This window comes from Callorhinus ursinus, unplaced genomic scaffold, assembly GCF_003265705.2.
Source record: "Callorhinus ursinus isolate GAN/ISIS: 27379988/994484 unplaced genomic scaffold, GSC_fseal_2.0 scaffold8, whole genome shotgun sequence".
In the NCBI taxonomy this organism is placed as follows: domain Eukaryota; kingdom Metazoa; phylum Chordata; class Mammalia; order Carnivora; family Otariidae; genus Callorhinus; species Callorhinus ursinus.
The window spans coordinates 62,856,542-62,875,844 of NW_027397070.1; the positions used below are offsets into that span (position 1 = coordinate 62,856,542).

Consider the following 19,303-nt stretch of genomic DNA (forward strand, 5'->3'; position numbering starts at 1 on the left):
GGGACAGCTGGAATGACACCCGGATGACAGGGGTGTCTGGCTCCCCCTTCTTGCCATTAGGGGTCTCATCCTCCAGGGGGCGAGGCTGGATTTGTTCACAAGGCAGCAGTGTTTGGAGTGAATGAGATTTACTGAATTGCAAGGCCTTTTGAGACTGAAGCTCCTAAGTCACATGACTTCTGCTGCATTCCACAGGTCAAGGCAAGTCCCCAGGCCAGCCCAGATTCAAGGAGAGGGGAAGTAGACTTTTCCCCTGTATAGAAGGAGTGACAAGAATTCTGTGGTCACATTTAATCTATCATCATCCACCCTCTGGCCATAATTACTTACATTTCTTCCACATGTAAAATACTTCCACCACCTTAAAAGACTTCCTACAGTCTTAAATCCATTTATGGCTTCAGTTCATCATCCTGTGACCTGCATATGGTCTGGTCCCTGATGAAACTCCTTGGGTGCAAATTCTCTTGATCCAGAGACATGTGAACTAAAAAGGCAAGTTATCTGCCCCCTTCCCCGCCACACCCTACACATGATGGTCAGATAGGGACAGGGTAAGAGCCGTGGACCTCCGTTCAGAAGAAAGGGAAGCACATTGCTGTCAGCGCATGATAGCAGTTCCAGCCATGAGCACGTCAATGGTTCTTCGTGTCCAGGGATGGTGAATGTACTTTGACTGGGATCTGGTTCTACTTCCTGGGCGTAGTTCCCTAGTCCATTGTTGTCCTCCTGAATTCTTTGCTCTACTCTCGGAGACATCTTTCTTTTCCAAGAGGAAATGGTCCATGTTCCAGCTGAGGCCCTATCTTAGCTTGTCCCCTGCATGTAGTCCCATAGACTTCCTTTCATGCTGGACCGTGTCTGTCCCCTTTAGTCTAAGTTGGTGGCCCTTTTGCTAGTAAGACTTACTGTAAAACTCTGGGTTTTCAGTAAATCTCATTGGAGTTCAGGGCCCCCAAAGCCACATCTGTAATTCTTTTGGGGACAGTCCTTTCTATACTTTGGGCATTTTGGTCTACCCTTAAAATTATTAGAAGCTCTGTTCTAGCTGAAAGGCTCAACGAGGCATCACCTTATATCCTTCTGAAGTTTTAGCAAAGGATCGTGCAGCCAGTCTGCATACTTTTCATTTTTATCCTGAGGCTATTTCCTACTATGAAAATCTTTTATAAGCCAGAGAAACAAGGATGAGAAAGAGTTTTATATTCTAAATGAGCATGTCTTGGCTCTGGTGGTATAACCTAACATATTTGACACCATAGTGGATCCTTTTTTTAACACTGCTCCCCTTTTTACGGCAAAAATATTTTTAGTAATGAGCTTCGAATTAGCATGTTTTTATTATCCTTTAATAAATGCTGTATTTTATATTTGGAGAACATTCATTAAGTTCACAGTGGTTCAGAATTGTTTGAGCTTGCTTTGGGTACAGTTTGTGTCGGCCTCTTTTGAAGGACATATTCCTATATTCGAACAGTGGGTTTGAAATAAGCATCAAAATTGTAACGGCAAAGAGACAGACTTTGATTTATTTCAATTCTGTCATTCTATGAGCCAGGTTGGAGTTATTTTTTTATGTTTAAAATTCAAAGCAGTAAAACAGAGTGGCTGGGGAAAACCATGCTCAGTGAAATCTGAATCTAAGGGAAGTCTCTCTAGTTTGCTTTTCAAAGGAATGCATATAGCTGAGTCTGCATGGATTGAGGACTGAGTGTGGCTTGGAAATACATTTTTAAAACTTAGTGGGAACCACAACAATGGTTTAGAACTTGAATCAACCAAAGGTTATTTTGGGGCAAAGTATTTCATTGCTGATATTACTTGGAATTGATGGTACATGGTGATAAAGCAGGCTGACTCTTAGTTGGTGTTCCTGATGGTAGTATATGCAATATATCTAGATAACTGCATAAGAAATCACTCAAAATGTGGCAACGTTAAACAACAACTTAATGATGCTCATAGATTCTGTTGGTCAGGGATTTGGACAGGGCACAGTCCATAGCCTGTCTCTGCTTGATGATGTTTGAGCCCTCATCTGGGAAGACTCGAATAACTGGGCGCTGGAATTATCTAGAGGCCTCCAGATCATATATTTGGGCTCTGGGATGGGGTGACTTGAAGGCTCCACTGAGCCAGCACTGTTGCCAAGAGACTTACGTACACATTGCCTCTCTACATGGCTTGGCCATGGCAGAGTTCTGAGTATCCCAATGAGGAACTGTCTGAGGAGAGAACATTTCAAGATGGCCAGTGAAAGTTGCATGTCTTTTGAAATCTGGCCTCAGGAGTCATATAGGTATCACTTCTGCCGTATTTTATTGGTTGAAGCAGCCCATCTAGATTCAAGGCAAATGAATGCATACCTGAGGAAGCCAACCCGAAGAGCCTCATCCACAGTTAGACTTGATTTAGATGACAAGACCTTGAACCTCCAACTAAGAATTTGCATGTGGGAAGAATGTAAATAATTTGTGACCAGAAAATGGGATGGTAAATTGCAGGCCTTAAACTTCAGGACTTTATTATAGTGAATAACTACCTGCTAAACCCATATCCTCATCTTACTGTTTATAGCATAGTGGGAATCCCAGAGGAACAAAGACTAAGTATAACCAAGAGGAAGAAATGAAACACTAAGAATATATCTGATATACACCACACTGCTAGTGGTGTGGTATTGATTTGGTGGGGAGCAGAAGCCCCAAACCAATAAGGATTCATGTGCTTCCAGAATAAAAGTTAGTGTTTGAGAAAGAAAGAAAGGACATAGCGGGGAAAATATACCACTTGGTGAAGTCAGAACTGACTTGGATGCTCACAAGACTTGGGCCTCAGTTGCGGAAGAAACACACTGTATTTTAACAAAGAATTAAAAAAAAAACCCATATTAATAAAAGAAAGATTACAGAAATTTTAAACTTGCTTTTATCATTCATTGGCCTGTGTCCTGTTTAGAAGATGAGATTTCTCAGCACTAGGACTCAGAGCCTCGTACTAAATCGAAGTGGAAGAACCTTCCTTTGAAACAGTCATTCCAATAGCCAGTTCAATATGTTGTCAGTGGTTTGATGTAGGTTTTGTGCTTGCCTCCTTCCTTCTCCTATCTCCTCAAAAGATCTGTCATGGGGGTGGGGTACGGTCTCAAATCTCCACCAAGCTCTGTATTCATAATGGCTTAGGGTATGACATCCCCTAGAGGTGTTCACATCTTTATAAACTCTACTGAAAGACTGAAAAGCTCTCAGGACACAAGACATTGAGTATGTACTGTGGCATCTCTGACAAGCTCAGGACACATATTTTTATGGAGGCCAGGAATGTTTCCTGACAGCTTCTCAGATGGCTTCATGTGGATGGTGCCTCTCTCCTTTGCCTCTTGTCAGGGTAGCTCTGAGTAGCCCCTCTGAACTCCGGATTCACTCTGTACCCCTACTTTTCTCTTTGGCATCCCTTCCTCTGTGGATTCCTTTCCTGTAGTTGATGTCAGCAGCTGATTCTATGAATGGTTCTTGCTGTGTTTTGCTATGTTCCCATGGTGTCAGTTAACATGTTTGACATATTCTTTAGGTCTTGAGGGAAAGAGTGCTGGAGGGAGTGGGCACCTTGCTTGGGGCCATGAGCTCAGTGCAGCCTGGTCCCCTACCTGTCACACAGCAAGGACAGAGGAGCTGTAGTGGAAATCTGCTCTTTTAGGGGTGGATCAAATAATTTTGAAAGTTTAATCTGGGGGTTTAATCCTTTCCTCTTCTGATGTGCTGTGATGTACTCTTTCTGGACCACGGTTTCAGGGTTTTTTCCTCCATATTTCTGCTGAAAACTCTTGAAACACTAACTTGAAATAATCCAGAAAGCATTCCACCCCAACCCCATGACTAATGCAATTTTACAGAGGGCTTTCCATCACAGTTCCACTCACATTTAGGACGTTTCTGCCACTCACAGTACTAGAACCCACTTGTTACCTTTATTTTTAACTATGCCTGAGATCTGTTTAGAGACCACCTGTCTTGTAGAAATTTTAGAAATGTGCGGCCACTTCCAGTGGCCCCTTAGTTTTCCATTTGTTTCAATTCTTAGCCACCTTTACCTCATTGATCATTGTTAGCTTATTTCACTATTTTTTTTTTCCTCTAGAATTGCAGTTCTCACGTAAGAAGAGCGGTGGTCACCTGCTTTTCAGCAGGGTGCTGCGGCCGTCACGGAAACCGGCCTGTTCGGTATTGCAAAAGATGCCACTCGAATCATCATAGCAACGAAGTGGGGGCTGCCTCGGAGACCCACCTCTATCAGACCTCCCCTCCACCCATCAACACTCGGGAATGCGGCGCCGAGGAGCTGGTCTGCTCTGTGGAGGCCGTGATCAGGTAACAGGCAGCTTGTTTCTGGGCCCGCCCAGAAACACCGCCTTGGCTTGGAGCCACCCTGCGCGCCCCGAGATGTGTAAAGTTAATTCAGCTTCAGGGGCCCCCAGCCTAGCCTCTCACCTTCTACCATGCAGTGACGATGCTTTCATGCAATCATTCACCCAATATTTTTTATCGATTGTACCAGGCATGTGTTAGGAACTTGAGAGAAAGGAGAGAATAAAATGGAGTCTCCGCCTTCAGGTTACCCCTGGAGGGACCATAACAACAGAAGCACACAATTCCATCCCCTGTGGGAAGCCCTGTGGGAGCACAGAGCTGAGGGTCTCGGGGGAATGAAGCGCAGGCACCCATCAGAGTGAGGGGTGGGAAGAGAGGTGCCCCAGCCTAACTGCCCACAGTGAAGTGCGGGAGAACTCTCGGTAATTCGGTACTGGGGTAAACCAGCAGGCTCTGCAGTAAGTGGGGGTGTGGGGGTGTGGGGGCTGTGGGGGGGTGGGGGCTGTGTGTGGGGGGGATGTCCAATCCTGCAGGCTGCAGGCTTTCTGTCCTATCACATGACCGTAAAAGAAGCTTTGGAAATGATAACTTCCAGACTCGTTCTCTTTTTGTACAATATTCATTGAGGCAAGATTTTTAAACATTAAAGAAATAATATTAGAATGTAAGTTTTCTCAGGATAGGGACTCTTCTGTGTCTCTTACTCCAGTGGCTGAACAGGTGTAGAAAATCAATAAATGTTTGTCAAATGAAACATTACAGAAAGTTTGGAAATTGAAAAAAACAATCACCCATACTGCTATCATCATGGTCAGCTTTGCACCGGTTCTTCTAGTTGTATTCAAATGCACTTCTTATTTATGTAACTGTAATCATAGTGTATCCACAATTCTTTTTGATGTAACATTATACCACTAGCTCTTTTGCATGTTGTCATATGGTTTCTGTATTTACCATTTTTAGTGGAAACATAATTTTTATCTAGATTATTTGCCTACACCTTTAGATTTCTAGATTTCTTCCATTCTTTACTATTACAAATTACTCTGATAAATACTTTTGTGAATCGTGCTGTTTTGTATTTTTTATTTCTTAGGGTAGGTGACAGATATGGTTGGCTGGGTCAAAGGGTATGAATATTTTCATGGCTATTGATATATTACCAAACTGATTTTCAGAGTGCGTGTATGAATTTATAATGCCAACAGCAGTCTGAAATGGCTAGTTTTTGATACACCCTTGCCAACGTTGGATTTTATTTTTTAATTTTTTAAATTTTTATTTTTTTAAAAAGATTTTATTTATTTATTTGAGAGAGTGCGCACAAGCAGGGGGAGGGGCAGAGAGACAAGCAGACTCCCTGCCGAGTGGAGAGCCTGACGCAGGGTTCTATCCCAGGACCCCTGAGATCATGACCTGAGTGGAAGTCAGATGCTTCACCTGCTGAGCCACCCAGGTGCCCCCACTGGGTTTTATTTTAAAAAATTATGACTTCTTTTAGCAGATTGAGAAAGGAGTCTTTGTTGCTCATTTTCAGATCTTTGAATATTAGGTATTGAATATTTTTCCATTTGTGTATACATTCCCCAGTCTCTCTCCTTGTACCATGCATTTGATGTCCACATAACTTCAGATTAGATACAGGGGAAGTATTAACGTCTAGTGGGATGGTTGGTGAACTGGAAGCCAGAATGCATCAGTTCTGCTTGATTTTAATTGATTGGAGGAAGCAGCCTCTTTGTGCCTCAGTTTGTTCATTTTTGAAATGGGGATGGAGTATAGGAAGGAAACAAAATTAGGCCTGTTGGAGTAACTCCTACTGATTGAAAGGAGAGCAATCAGGAATGCTTGAGTGAGTACTCATGAAGTAGTTACTCTGAACAGGTCATCACCTAGAATGTGTTTTTTGGTAGTCTGACTTGACATTGCTCATCTTTGGCAGCTTGTTGAAAGAAGCTGAGTTCCATGCTGAGCAGCGGGAATATGAACTGAACCGCCGGCGGCAGCTGGGCCTTTCCTCTTCCCACCATTCCCTGGATAACACTGACTTTGACAACAAGGACGATGATAAACACGACCAGAGGCTACTCAGTCAATTCGGAATATGGTTTTTAGTAAGAAAATGATTCTCCGCTTTCTTATTTCTCACGACAACATTGCACCAATGAGGAGTATTTCCTGTTCTTTTTAAAGAAGCAAATAGTAACTAGTGAAAAGTCAACCTTATCAGTGGAACTCTATATTCTAGGACAGTGACTCTCAACTGGGTTGTACAGTAGATTTCCCCGGGAAGGCTTTTAAAGAATGGCAATGCCCAGATCCCACCCCAGAATCTTGGGAACTTTGAAAAAAGTACCCCAGTTGATTCTAATGAATAGCCAGGTGTTGAAACCTACTGGCCAGACCCTGGACTGTTTGAAATGCTCATTTGACAGAAAATGAGTGGGGAGGTTGCTAGGGTATGTTTTGAAATCTTGGAGTCAATATAATTGTATAATTTGCAGATCATTCACATCCCATCTCTATACACGACATTTTTCTTGAAAGTTTAGTCTCTGTGGCACTTTCTGTGTATTTATATTTATGGCACGTCTGCATACAGCCAGAAAAATTAGAGCCATATTAACATGAGGAAGTTGACTGTTTTTAAATGATTCACTGGCAACATTCATTCAGCAAAGATCAAACATTCTGGTCCTAAATTCTTCACAAGTTGAACTTGCCAGTTGTTTAGAGAAGCAGACTCTTGTTTTTGCCCATCAGAGACAGATGAAGTCTCCATAGGAATACATCTCTTTTATGCTTTTATATGGTTATCTGAAAAAGTTGCATCTTGTTTTGTCTTACCAAATTGGTATTTAATTGTTAATTTCACATGTTTTGCTCCTAGAAATTATTGTCTAGTGACATAATGACTGCTATTGTGAACTCTTTGAAGGCAAGGGTAGCATTTTCTTTATTTTGTACATTCCTGACCCCTACTATAGTGCTTAATAAAAGATTATTACAGAATGAATAATGAATAAACGATGAGCTGTTTTTAAAAGTCTATTTATAATGTGGTGAATTAGGGAACCCTAAGCTTTCAGAATTATTACTGGTAGAAAATCCTTAGCTAAATCTGATACTTTTAGAACGGAAATGTGGGTAGATTATTTTTTCACTTAAGATATTTGTGAAATTTCACTTTGCAGACTTAACTTTTTATTTTTTCAAAAGATTTTATTTATTTATTTGACAGACAGAGAGAGAGAGACAGCAAGAGAGGGAACACAAGCAGGGGGAGTGGGAGAGGGAGAAGCAGGCTTTCCACTGAGCAGGGAGCCCGGGCTCGATCCCAGGACCCTAGGATCACGACCTGAGCCGAAGGCAGACACTTAACGACTGAGCCACCGAGGCGCCCCAAGACTTAACTTTTAAAAAAGCATTTATCTAGTGTAGATTAAAAAATAGTTTTGTTTTTTTTTTTTTTACAAAATAGATTTCTTATAGGGGAAAAGGCTTATGGAAAGGTGCAGTCTCGAGGGGAAATTATTGTTGCAATCCATCTCTCCTGCGAGGAATGCAGTTTCTAGGTTAACCGATCCTCCATCAATTATAAAACTTCCTATTTCAAATGGATTATTGGGAACTTTTTTTTTTTTGGCTTTTAAACGAATATGTAATAATTATGTAGAGATAGATGGAGGCTGAAGCAGAGTCTAATCTGCCCATTTGCAGGTGAGCCTCTGCACACCCAGTGAGAACACGCCTACGGAAAGCTTGGCCAGGCTGGTGGCTATGGTGTTTCAGTGGTTTCACTCCACAGCCTATATGATGGATGATGAAGTTGGGAGTTTGGTGGAAAAACTGAAGCCTCAGTTTGTCACCAAGTGGTTGAAGACAGTATGTGATGTTCGCTTTGATGTCATGGTCATGTGCCTTCTTCCCAAACCGATGGAATTCGCCAGGGTAAGTGGAGGCCAACGGCTCGAACCTTGTTGGAGAGGCATTGGGAGAAGCTCTGCCGTAGCCATTAGCGTGTTATCAGTGTCTGTAGAAGAGAGAGTATCTTTTAGTTAATACAGCTGAATGAGGTTAGTTGAGTAACTACATTTTAGGGGATGTGCTGCTTTGATGTTGGTTTGGGATGGGGAAGAATGGCAAGATGAATATATGAATTATCTTTAAGAATTTAAGGGAGGATTCTTCCCTGACATTGCTGAAGATGTTTTTTAATTAAGAAATAGAAAAAAAATTTTTTTTCTCCCTGAGATTGCTAGAGCTCAGTCCTTTTCCGATCTACTGTCTTATGAAAGGCTAACATTGGACTAGGAGCAATTTCTGTGGTTTCACATATATTTCTAGAGATGAATGGTAGAAATCCCTGCCCTCCCATTTGGAATGCCAAAAAAGGCTTATTAGGAAGTGCCAAAATGCTCCTTTTCCTCTGGCCTAGAGGACAAGTTTCTCTGAGCTCATCCTTTTGCTTCTACCTCAGTGGATTATAGGCTCCAGATTTATAGCTAGTAAGACCCCATATTTTTTGAATCCAATATAGTTTGTGTCTAACCTAGCAAGGTAGATGTCCAGAATTAGTTTTTGGCAGGAATATATGAAACTTTTTCAAGGTGTTTTCTGAATTTTATTTTATTTGTGATTTTTTTTGGTTGCTTTCATTGAGATACTGAGGCATTTTTCAGTCTGAATAAGACATTTCAGGATACAATAGACCACAGACCATCTAAATGAGTAGATTATTAGATTAGTAGAATATTAGATTTCGGGGACACAGAGCCGTTCTATGTGTTTGTCAAGATACTCTTCTTTCTTCTTTGCTGCCACCTGCTGACTCACATATAAAATTGAATTTTTGCATGCTGGAAATTCCTTATTTCATGGCATTCTTTGAGTGTGTTGGTATGTTTTCTGTTGTTTCCTTTGGAAAAGTAAAGGATTGGTCTGCTCTGATTTTGGAGGATAAGAAGAATTGGGAGGAAAATTTTTTCCCTTCCAACATGGGCCCAATGGCTGAGGGCCTTCATATTAACCAGCAACAGACCTAGTCGGGAGAGAAAAGACAAAGTGCGTTTACACTTATGCTCAGTACTCAGTCCATCACTGAATAGTCGGTGATGGGTAACTCCCTCAGTAGCCAGAGATAAAAGGTGTGTGTGGGGAGGGTAGCACTGGAATGGGAAGATATGGAAGGTTCTCTCGGGCCTTTTGATGCGAGTGGCACTCCATATTCTGTCTCAACTCAATTCCAGAGTTGAATTCACAGGCAACTTCCTTTAATGGAAGTGATATTTTCCGGAAGCTCTGCTTTAGTCAGACAAGGGAAGTTGGGGTAAGGTTTCTCTCTGCATCTTCTTTAGCTCAAATGTTTTCATTAAAATAATCTTTATACCAAGTCTGGGAGTCTGAGTGATTTCCCCCCATTTCTCCCAACTGAAACTTCTGGAGAAGTTTCACACAAAAATGAAGCACGGTTAATTGCTGTGGATTTGGGTTAGGCGCTTCCAGGTGAGAGGTCTGCAAAGGAGGAAGAGGGCAGAGATTAGGACAAAGAAACAGACAAACAAAACTAAGGTTAATGGTGAGAGTAGACTATAAACCTAGTTTCTGAGGCCACAGGGCAGCCAGTCAAGATTTGTAGATGTTGGGCTCAGTGCGTCTTTAGATGATGGAGTGAGGACATCAGTGCCCGGTCGTGGTTATTCCCTGGAGCAGAGCATGGTGGATGCGAGTGTTCCGTGAGCTTCCTGACTGGCCGAGGCTGTTGCCCCAGTAAGTCCTTTGAAGTTCTTAGCAAGTCATCTTGCTCTTGCTTGTAGGGCTTTTGGGACAAGACAACCTAGAGTCTCAGGAAGGATTTGGGCAGTCCGGTTTTAGTTTTCAGTGACACCAAATCAGCAGCCTGGGAGAAAAATTGGAAACATTAGTTACTGAAAAAATGTGCAAGACAAATACCATATGATTTTACTCCTATGGGGAATTTAAGAAACAAAACAGAGGAACAAAGGGGAAGGGAGGGCAAAATAAAATAAGATGAAATCAGAGAGGGAGACAAACCATAAGAGACTCTTAATTATAGGGAACAAACCGAGGGTTGTTGGAGGGGAGGTGGGTGGGGGGGTTGGCATAACTGGGTGACAGGCATTAAGGAGGGCACGTGATGCAATGAACACTGGGTGTTGTATGCAACTGACGAATCACTAAATTCTACCTCTGAAACTAATTAATACACTATATGTTAATTATTTAAATTTAAATAAAAAATTTTTTAAATGTACAAGAGAGCAGGATTCAGTTTATGAAGAGGCAAAAAATAGCTCAAAGGCAATGAACAGGACTAGAATCTGATAACTCACAAGGGTGGGTTATAGTTTTCCATTGAAACACAAAATCTCTCTCTCCAATCACCCCCATTTTGATCAAAGATAGTCAAAGTAAGATTACTCTTATTCACAAAATAAGTCTAGTCTCATTAAATTTAGCTTACTTATTTCTGTAAATGCAGTGAGAATGGTAGTTGACCAAATAGACCTTTTTAATGTTTGCTTTGCTGGAGTTTTTATGGAGAATCTCAGCTTGGGCTTTTATAAACCTCTAGAGGCTAGAATGCCAAGCCAGTAACTTGTCATCATACTTCATCTACAGTACCTATAGATTTGGGTAAATTTCTCTCTTTTTGAGGTCACCAAAATATTCTAAGCTTCCTGGGCCGACCAGGAAGTGATATTTCTTACTTTCTTTTAGGCTGGGATTTCCATAAGCCAGGTACCAGGCTGGTTCTTTCAAGAGGGCTTTGTAAGCATTGACTCCTTCATGTCAACCTTAGTTCCTTAAAACTGTCTAGCCATATCTGATTCTATGCACATACTTCTAAAATATGACACTCCAGTCAAAGCCTTGGTGATATAACCAGTTTTTCCAATTATGTTTTAATACAAGGAGAACAGATCCTTCTTAAACTTCTGCATGAAAATAAAAATACTCACTAAGAGTTTCTGAACCCTGGAGGGACTTGATGGGGGGAGAAAAAAGACAAATATTTCATTGTTGTTTACAAAAATGTAATCTACTAAATTGTTGTGAATTATAGATAGCTTAAGAAAAACCTTATATCCAGAAAATAGAACAGTAAAGAGCCAGCAATGCTCCAAACTAAAAAACAAAAACAAAAACATAAAAATGATCATCATTCTTCATCAGTTCATTCAGCCCCATGCAATTTTCCTTCCGTTTGATCTTGGGTTAGCAGTTGTATGAACCCATCAGCTTCTCTATCAGAGTTCTGCAATCCTTTCTCAAGCCAGTGGCATGCAATGCCCTCAGAAGCCTGTACCCCATATTGCCTGTCATAGTCCTTTCCGTGGGTCTCAGAGACAGTCTTTTTGCTGAAGTCAAAGCGTTCTGTCTCGTGGCTGATTGCAAGAGCTTTCAGGAAAGCATCAGAATAAAACAGTAACAATCTGATAACTCAGAAGAGACAGCTGTTTTTCTTAGACCAACAATATTAACGTAGTCTTATTTATCAAAATTTTACCCAAATTGCATGAACTTGATAAACATTTGGGTTACTCTACTCTCTATATTTCAAAGAGTTTTGGGCATATTTAATTTATATAAGCTCTTATGTTTTTAAAGCTCATTTGGAATAGAGATCTTTTAATGGATTTTATAAATTGATTTGTGAGTACCATTCAGAGGTAAGAAAATATCACATATATGTAATATACCTAGGCAAACATATAGGCAGATACAAATACAAATGGTCCCCAACTTATGATGATTTGACTTATGATTTTTTTACTTAATGGTGGTGCAAAAGCGATACACATTCAGTAGAAACCGTACTTCAGAATTTGAATTTTGATCTTTTCCTGGGCTAGGGATATGCAGTATGATCCTCTCTCTTTTGATGCTGGGTAAGGGCAGTGAGCCTGAGCTCCCAGCCAGACACGTGATCATGGGGTAAACAACTGCTACACAGACAACCATTGCACACCCATACAACCATTCTCTTTTTCATTTGCAGTCCACTATTCAACAGATTACATGAGATATTTAGCACTTTATTATAAAACAGACTTTGTGTTAGATGATTTTGCCCAACTTACAATGGGCTTATTGAGCTGTAATGAAATTATGAGTTGAGGAAGAACTGTTGACCTTAACAGCAGAGCCTGTCATGGTAAAAACAAAACTTGCTAGTTTATATAAGGGTTGGCATTCATATGCACTCTTCATCCTCACTTTTATTCAAATTGTGTCTCTAACAGATAGAACAAGTGGTTAACCTGTTCAGTGTAAAGGCTAACGCTTTTTATCAGTATGTGTGGGGGAGCCCTTCAAGATCTTTTTATTGGCCTTGATATGTAATCTCATGAAGGCTGTGTTTCATCCTCAGGTAGTTACTTATTTCAGTCAGTTAAGAAGTTAGCTTTTTTTTTTACGATTTTATTTAATTATTTGAGAGAGAGAAAGAGAGCACAGAGGGAGAGGGAGAAGCAGACTCCCTGCTGAGCAGGGAGCCCATTATGGGGCTCCATCCCAGGACCCTGAGATCATGACCTGAGCCAAAGGCAGACGCTGAACCGACTGAGCCAGCTGGGCATCCCAAGAAGTTAACTTCTTGAAGACTGGGATATGCTAAGGACAACGGCAGTGGAGGTTTGCTAAGGGGGTTGTTAATTGGAACTTCTCAGAAGGAGGAATAAATGTGCCCTGTTTTAGAATAGCAGGCAATAGTACGAGTAAAAGCAAGGCACTCGTGGGGCGGAGCCAGAGTTATTTCCATGGATGTTTGCCTCTCGGAGAGATGGTTCTCAGGTCCTTGAGAAGATAGTTCTGGGTGGTAGGAGATTTACATCTCAAAGAGGGAGGGAGAGGATGCAAGCTTTTAAAGTCACTTGCCTGAGAGGGTTTTCAGGGGTTTTATTTGTCTATTAGGTTTTGACTGAGACAAATAATAACGTTCTCCTGGTAGCATGGAGCTTTTATGAGCAGGCATTTCAAGGCAGGAGGGGCGTGGGAGGTGGACAACATTATTTATGCTGAGTCTGAAGTCTTTTTTTTTCTTTAAAATTTTTTATTGTTATGTTAATCACCATACATTACATCATTAGTTTTTGATGCAGTGTTCCATGATTCACTGTTTGTGCATAACACCCAGTGCTCCACGCAGAACGTGCCCTCTTTAATACCCATCACCAGGCTAACCCATCCCCCCACCCGAGGCTGAAGTCTTGAGCCGGTCCTGGTGGAGGTCTGAGTGGAGAGCAGGGCTCAGAGGAGTGGGCCTGAGGAGGTGGAGGCCTGAGACGGTTACTACTGAAGTGTTTCTTCAGTGCAGGAAGCCTCTTTTCCAATGTCCTAACTGTTTATGGTATCTGCAGGCATCTCGAGATGAATAGGGGAGGCTTTGGGATTGTTAAGAAGCATGGGTGGGCTTTGGGATACTTTTAGAAACACAATTATGTTTTCGCAAAAATCCAGTTACTAAGGTGAGGACAGTTATTTTTAATTCTTCAAAGAACGAGATAGCAGTCTTGATACTAACATTAATTAAGGAGCTGGCCTGCCTGCTCAACTGCATTCATTTTAATTCTTTGTATCGATGAGAGAAGATTTCCAGCTAAGGGGGAAAGCAGATTCCTATGTTCTAAGATGCATAGATTTGGAGCTGTGTACCTTTGCAATATTTTTATAAATTGTTTGGCAAAGGCTTTAGGATGTTTTCCTTCTGAGTACATCATTCCACTTTAGCCCAATTAAACTTCAGAGGGAAGACCTCTATAATAGCTCCTATCAGGCTCTGGATATGGGCCTCCAGCTGGGTCATTCACAAGAGGAGGTGGTGGAGGGGGGTAGTTCATGGTGGGGGCAAATTTTAATTTTTGTTCTAAATCTGATTTCCGTTCTAAATTTTGCTAGGCGAGTCTTTTAGTGCTAGTTGTGATCTTTTGTGTGTGTGTATCTTATCAATTTGATCCTCCCATATTGGTAATAGGACATTTGTTTAGGGTGAGAAAACTCTAGAAATCCTTTTAAATATAATACTTTTCCAAATCAAAGGATCCATTGTCTGGCTGTTGACAATTGAGGAACACCACAGAGATACTTGTTCCAAAATGTGACTCAAAACCAGTAGGCCTTTATGTGGCTCAACCATAAATTACATGGCCAAAGGCACCTCAGTCAGCAAGGATACATGCCACCTTGTCAACATTATCAGTGTTAGCTCTTCTGAGTCTATGTAACTGGCAACAACAGTGACAATCCCAGAAATGTAGTCGCTTCCTGAAAATATCCAGTCAGTCATCTAGGATTTTGGACAATATGATACCAAATAGATATTTAAGCTTTAAATGGAATTGATTTAATAGTTTTGAATAACCTAGAATTCTAGGTATAGTGATTAAACATTAAAATTGGATTCATTTAAAATAAGGTGGTTTCCCACAAAACTTGTGTTACATGGTAAAGATTCAGGACCAATTGAGCCTTTGTTACTTTGATATGCTTAATAAGAATATAAGATCTTCATCTAAAATTAGAATTATAAACAGAACCCAAATTTGTGATTTGAAATTTTTTCTGCACTAGAAAATTAATATATTATCTTAATTAGTAGAAAGTATGTCTTTTTTTGTTCATGAATTCAACCCGCCTTAGAGCATTTTTAGGAAAAAAATTGTGGCACAATATGCAGCAGAGGGAAAAAGAGTGCTCTCTGCTTTATTTTCCATGATGAAAAATATTCAATGCTAGTGTACAGTAGTAGAAATCTATATTCCTCTGATGCACAGGTGTAACTACATGTTTTTGTAATGGGTTTGTCCAACTTTAGAAATAATAATGCTTCAGTAGTATGCTTCTCCTGTTAGGAATAAATCTTGGGAATTTTAATTCATGTGTTTTCTGGAAAGACTGCAGTAGAATAGTTCAAATTCAGTCTGTGTTGATATTTGGACCTACTTATAACTATGATTTCATTTTTGGTAATTAATGGATCCTGGTGGTTTACAGATTCTTACAAATCTCACTCTGAAGATACTTGGCCCAGGACTTAGATGTAATGGATTGTGGTCTTTCTCTGTACCCATTTCCTTTAGGAAGTCCTTAGAGTATAATCTTAACAGGTGCATTTTGCTCTTTCCTCCTGTGGCTGTGGAAATGCCATCAGGTTGGTGGATACTGGGATAAATCCTGCAGCACAGTGACTCAGTTGAAGGAAGGTCTCAACCGAATCCTCTGCCTGATCCCCTACAATGTGATCAGTCAGTCTGTGTGGGAGTGTATTATGCCAGAGTGGCTGGAAGCCATCAGAACAGAAGTCCCAGATAACCAGTTAAAAGAATTCAGGGAAGTATTAAGGTGGGTAAGTAGTTTAATGAAGTCACTGTAATTATGATGATGTCTAACATTTATTGAGCATGTAATGTGTGCCAGGCACTGTGTTAAGCATTTTATGTAATCTTGTTTACTTTTTAACAACCCTATAGAGAAATCTGAAGGTGCAAAACGAAGTAGTTGTTATAAATTGTTCTGTGGAATAATAAATACACCATATTGTTTGCTTATTTTCAAATATAGTATGATTTGGATAAAGTGGGGAAAGTACAAAGGGAAAATGTTCTTAGATGCTGGGAAGCAACTCTAATTCCTTAGAAATACAGTTCCTTCTGTTGAGCCTGGTAGGAGTATAAACACTAATGTTATTAACTGTGTGAATTCTTCATATCTGTTCTAATGACATAAACTATTACAGTAAAGTGAGATATGATAATAACATTGAGAACACAGACCAGTCAAAAGTGTTTGGCTCCCCCAAATAAGGTATAGTTAAAAATGCAACAGGAGACCCTAATCTATGCCCATTGATCATTTACTTCTGTTGGCTCTGCTTTCCAGCAAAATGTTTGACATTGAGCTCTGTCCTCTACCTTTTTCATTGGAAGAAATGTTTGGCTTTATTAGTTGTCGGTTCACAGGATACCCTTCCTCTGTTCAGGAACAAGCTTTACTGTGGCTTCATGTAAGTAAATGATACTTTTAATCATTTGGGGGCAATAGTTCTTAGCCTGGAAACTTGAGATCCCTGGGTCGAGGAGCGGGAAGCTACTGGAAAGAGCCCATAAATTTGCATGTTTGCTGAGGACCGTCTACAGACTAATAACTCACCACACGGATGGATACCTATATTTCAAATATATGTGGCTATAGTTATGGTTAATAAAATACAGATTTATGCAATACTGTTACTGAATTCATAATAGCTTTGGTCCTTATGTATTTTTCCATCAATAGATTCTAAAGGTGTAATAGCTGTCTTTGTGGACATTCTGATCAATCTTTTCATATTAAATAGGTCCTTTACTTGGAAAGGTTGAAAGCTCCTGACTGAGGGAGGAGCTCCTGCTGCCCCCCGCCCGAGCTTGGAATACTTCTCTCTCCGGTCTGCATTTGTAATCCAGTTTATCCTTAAAGCCCAACTCAAAAATGATCCCATCTCAAGTTTGCCGCTGTTTCACACCCCCATTTTCCCTTCAGAATTCATTATTCCTTCCCCCCAGTATCCATACGGGCTCTTTGTGCAAATGTTATTCTGTCTAATATTTAGTTCATTTTTGTCTCTTCTGATTGCAAATGCCTGGAGGGCAGGGACGAGGCAGGCCTTTTTCATGTTTGAATTCATGCCTCCCTTCATCCCCTTTCCTCTCAGCATCTGGCACATGCCTTGTATTTATTTAGCGGATGTTCCTAAATATTTATTTAATTGAGTTGAATGCTCGGCAAAAAGTTCGGGCAGTTTCAAAACAGGAGGACAGAGGCCACGTTTAGTTTAGCCATGGGTGCTGTTACATTGCTGAATCACAGACGGAGGTGATAACAAAAGCTTTTCAAGTCGTGCGGCTGCCTTTCTGGGTTCTACACTGAGGGAACAATATTTTTCACAACTGACAAAGAGTAAAGGGACCATTTTTTTAAAAAAGTCCCCTTTTGGGCACTTTTCATACCCTGGTAGTTATCAGTAAGAAAATTTCTCATTTTAGGAAAACCAGGCCTTCCACAGATGGCTAGGTGTTGTCACTCAGTTACACACCCTTGAGGCTGAGTTAGGTCGGGGTGAGCACACAGGGCCGCCAACCTCGGGTCTCACCATGGCGAGAGCAATTACAGCTGCATGATTTATGGACGGGGATTTCCCAGAGTGCTGGTTTGAAGACAGGGTGCCGCAGCTGAAGTTTCTAAACCACTCGTCTAACCATTTGGGGAACAGTGTGAACAGCATAGTGATTGGAGTTGACTCATTTATTGATTGACTGTGGAAACATTTATAGAGTTCCTCTGTGCCAGGTGCTGTCACTGGCACTGGGATGAAAATGGGATAAGAAATGGTCTTCTCTTCATACTTCCTTTCTTCAGGGAGCTCACAGTGGGAGAGAGAGTATGAAACAATCACATATAACGAAAAGCGACAGTTGCTCTAATAAATGTATGTACAGGGTTCTAACTAAGGAAGCAGAGAAGAGGGATGGATTAGTTCTGTTTGAAGGAAGGAGGCATCTATTTCCAAAAATTCATTACAGATAGAGAGTAACTTGATTTTGGCAGGATATCTGAACCTGCCTCAGAAAGCAAGATCAGATGGGGCAGTCAGATCAGAGGGGGGGGATGGACTGGGGGAGGATTGCATGCAGGTTACACTACTCCAGAAGGAAGGTGGTGAACTAAGGCACTAGTCTATGGAAAGGAGGAGACAGTGTCAAGAGATACTTATAAGTTTTAGTAGAAATAACATGGCGATTTATGGGATGTGGGGAGTGGGGAAGATGGAAGGTTCAATAATAACTTTGATTTTTTGGTATGAAAAATCGAGGGTGGCTGTGCTGATAGAATATACATAAGGTTAAGTATCCTTATGTTCAATAGTTTGCTTTGGGAAAAAAATGTGAAATGCAGTTTTTTTTTTCAGTTTTAAAGTTTATATTTTTTTGGGGGGGATATATGCCTTTTTTTCCCCAGGTGTTATCGGAGTTAGACATCATGGTTCCACTTCAACTATTGATAAGTATGTTTTCTGATGGAGTTAATTCTGTTAAAGAACTGGCAAATCAAAGAAAATCAAGAGTCAGTGAACTGGCAGGGAACCTTGCAGCTCGAAGGGTAATTATTGCCACAACTGTTTTTGTCTTACTTGTTAAGCTTTTGTCAATTCTGCCAGCTCCAAAAGTAGCATCATAATAAACTTCTCTGAAAATGCTCTTTCATCCCATCTCACTCTGTTAATCTTTTAAACACATTAAATCATAGAAAACATTGATCTAATATACGTTTCATATCATCTATGGTCAATAAATTGTTGAGTTTTTCCCTGCACATACCTATTAGCTGTCTCTCACCCTTGATGAAAACAAAAAGAGTTAGCTTTGAGGTATTATTTCTTTCTTTCTTTTTTTTTTTTTTTGGTCACCTGGTGAAAAAGAATTCTTTACCAGCCATTTGGTAGATGAGTGCTTCACTTTGGGGATGAGAAGTTGGGATGTTTTGTTCTATCGTGTTTCTAGGAGATGTGATCAATTGTCTGATGGTGACTGTGAGTGATGCTGTCATTATGGACCAACTGGGCTCAGTTTTTGGGACCACTTTTTACCTTTGTGAATGAGAAAAGTCAACATAGTCTGGCCCAAAGTGTAGGAAAACTATTGAGACTGTGATCATTTTTCTGTGGAGCACCTGGTAGAGCTTCTGTTGATGTGCTGACTTTCCCAAATAAGGATCAGTTCTGGACAGGTTCACTGTCCTGGGATGGTAGGCAGGGACTATTCTCAACTTGCCCTTGTCAGCCTCTCCATACCATTTTTCCTACTGTCATTCCTACCTGATATCTATGGATTAGGAAATATGTCAAAATCATGGGATCATAGTTTGCATCCAGTGCTTTC

The 19,303-nt window shown here is 40.7% G+C and overlaps 1 protein-coding gene across 13 annotated transcripts in view; it reads left to right on the forward strand.

Annotated features, from left to right (window-relative positions):
* UNC79 (unc-79 homolog, NALCN channel complex subunit) overlaps window positions 1-19,303 on the forward strand; it is a 246,213-nt gene that overhangs the window by 99,039 nt on the left and 127,871 nt on the right. For all 13 annotated transcript variants that reach the window (XM_073895820.1, XM_073895813.1, XM_073895819.1 and 10 more), the window contains 6 exons: window positions 4,138-4,367; window positions 6,310-6,481; window positions 8,088-8,318; window positions 15,541-15,731; window positions 16,269-16,392; window positions 18,384-18,524. In XM_073895820.1, the coding sequence (XP_073751921.1) occupies window positions 4,138-4,367; window positions 6,310-6,481; window positions 8,088-8,318; window positions 15,541-15,731; window positions 16,269-16,392; window positions 18,384-18,524 (1,089 nt within the window). The remainder of the gene's footprint in view (window positions 1-4,137; window positions 4,368-6,309; window positions 6,482-8,087; window positions 8,319-15,540; window positions 15,732-16,268; window positions 16,393-18,383; window positions 18,525-19,303) is intronic.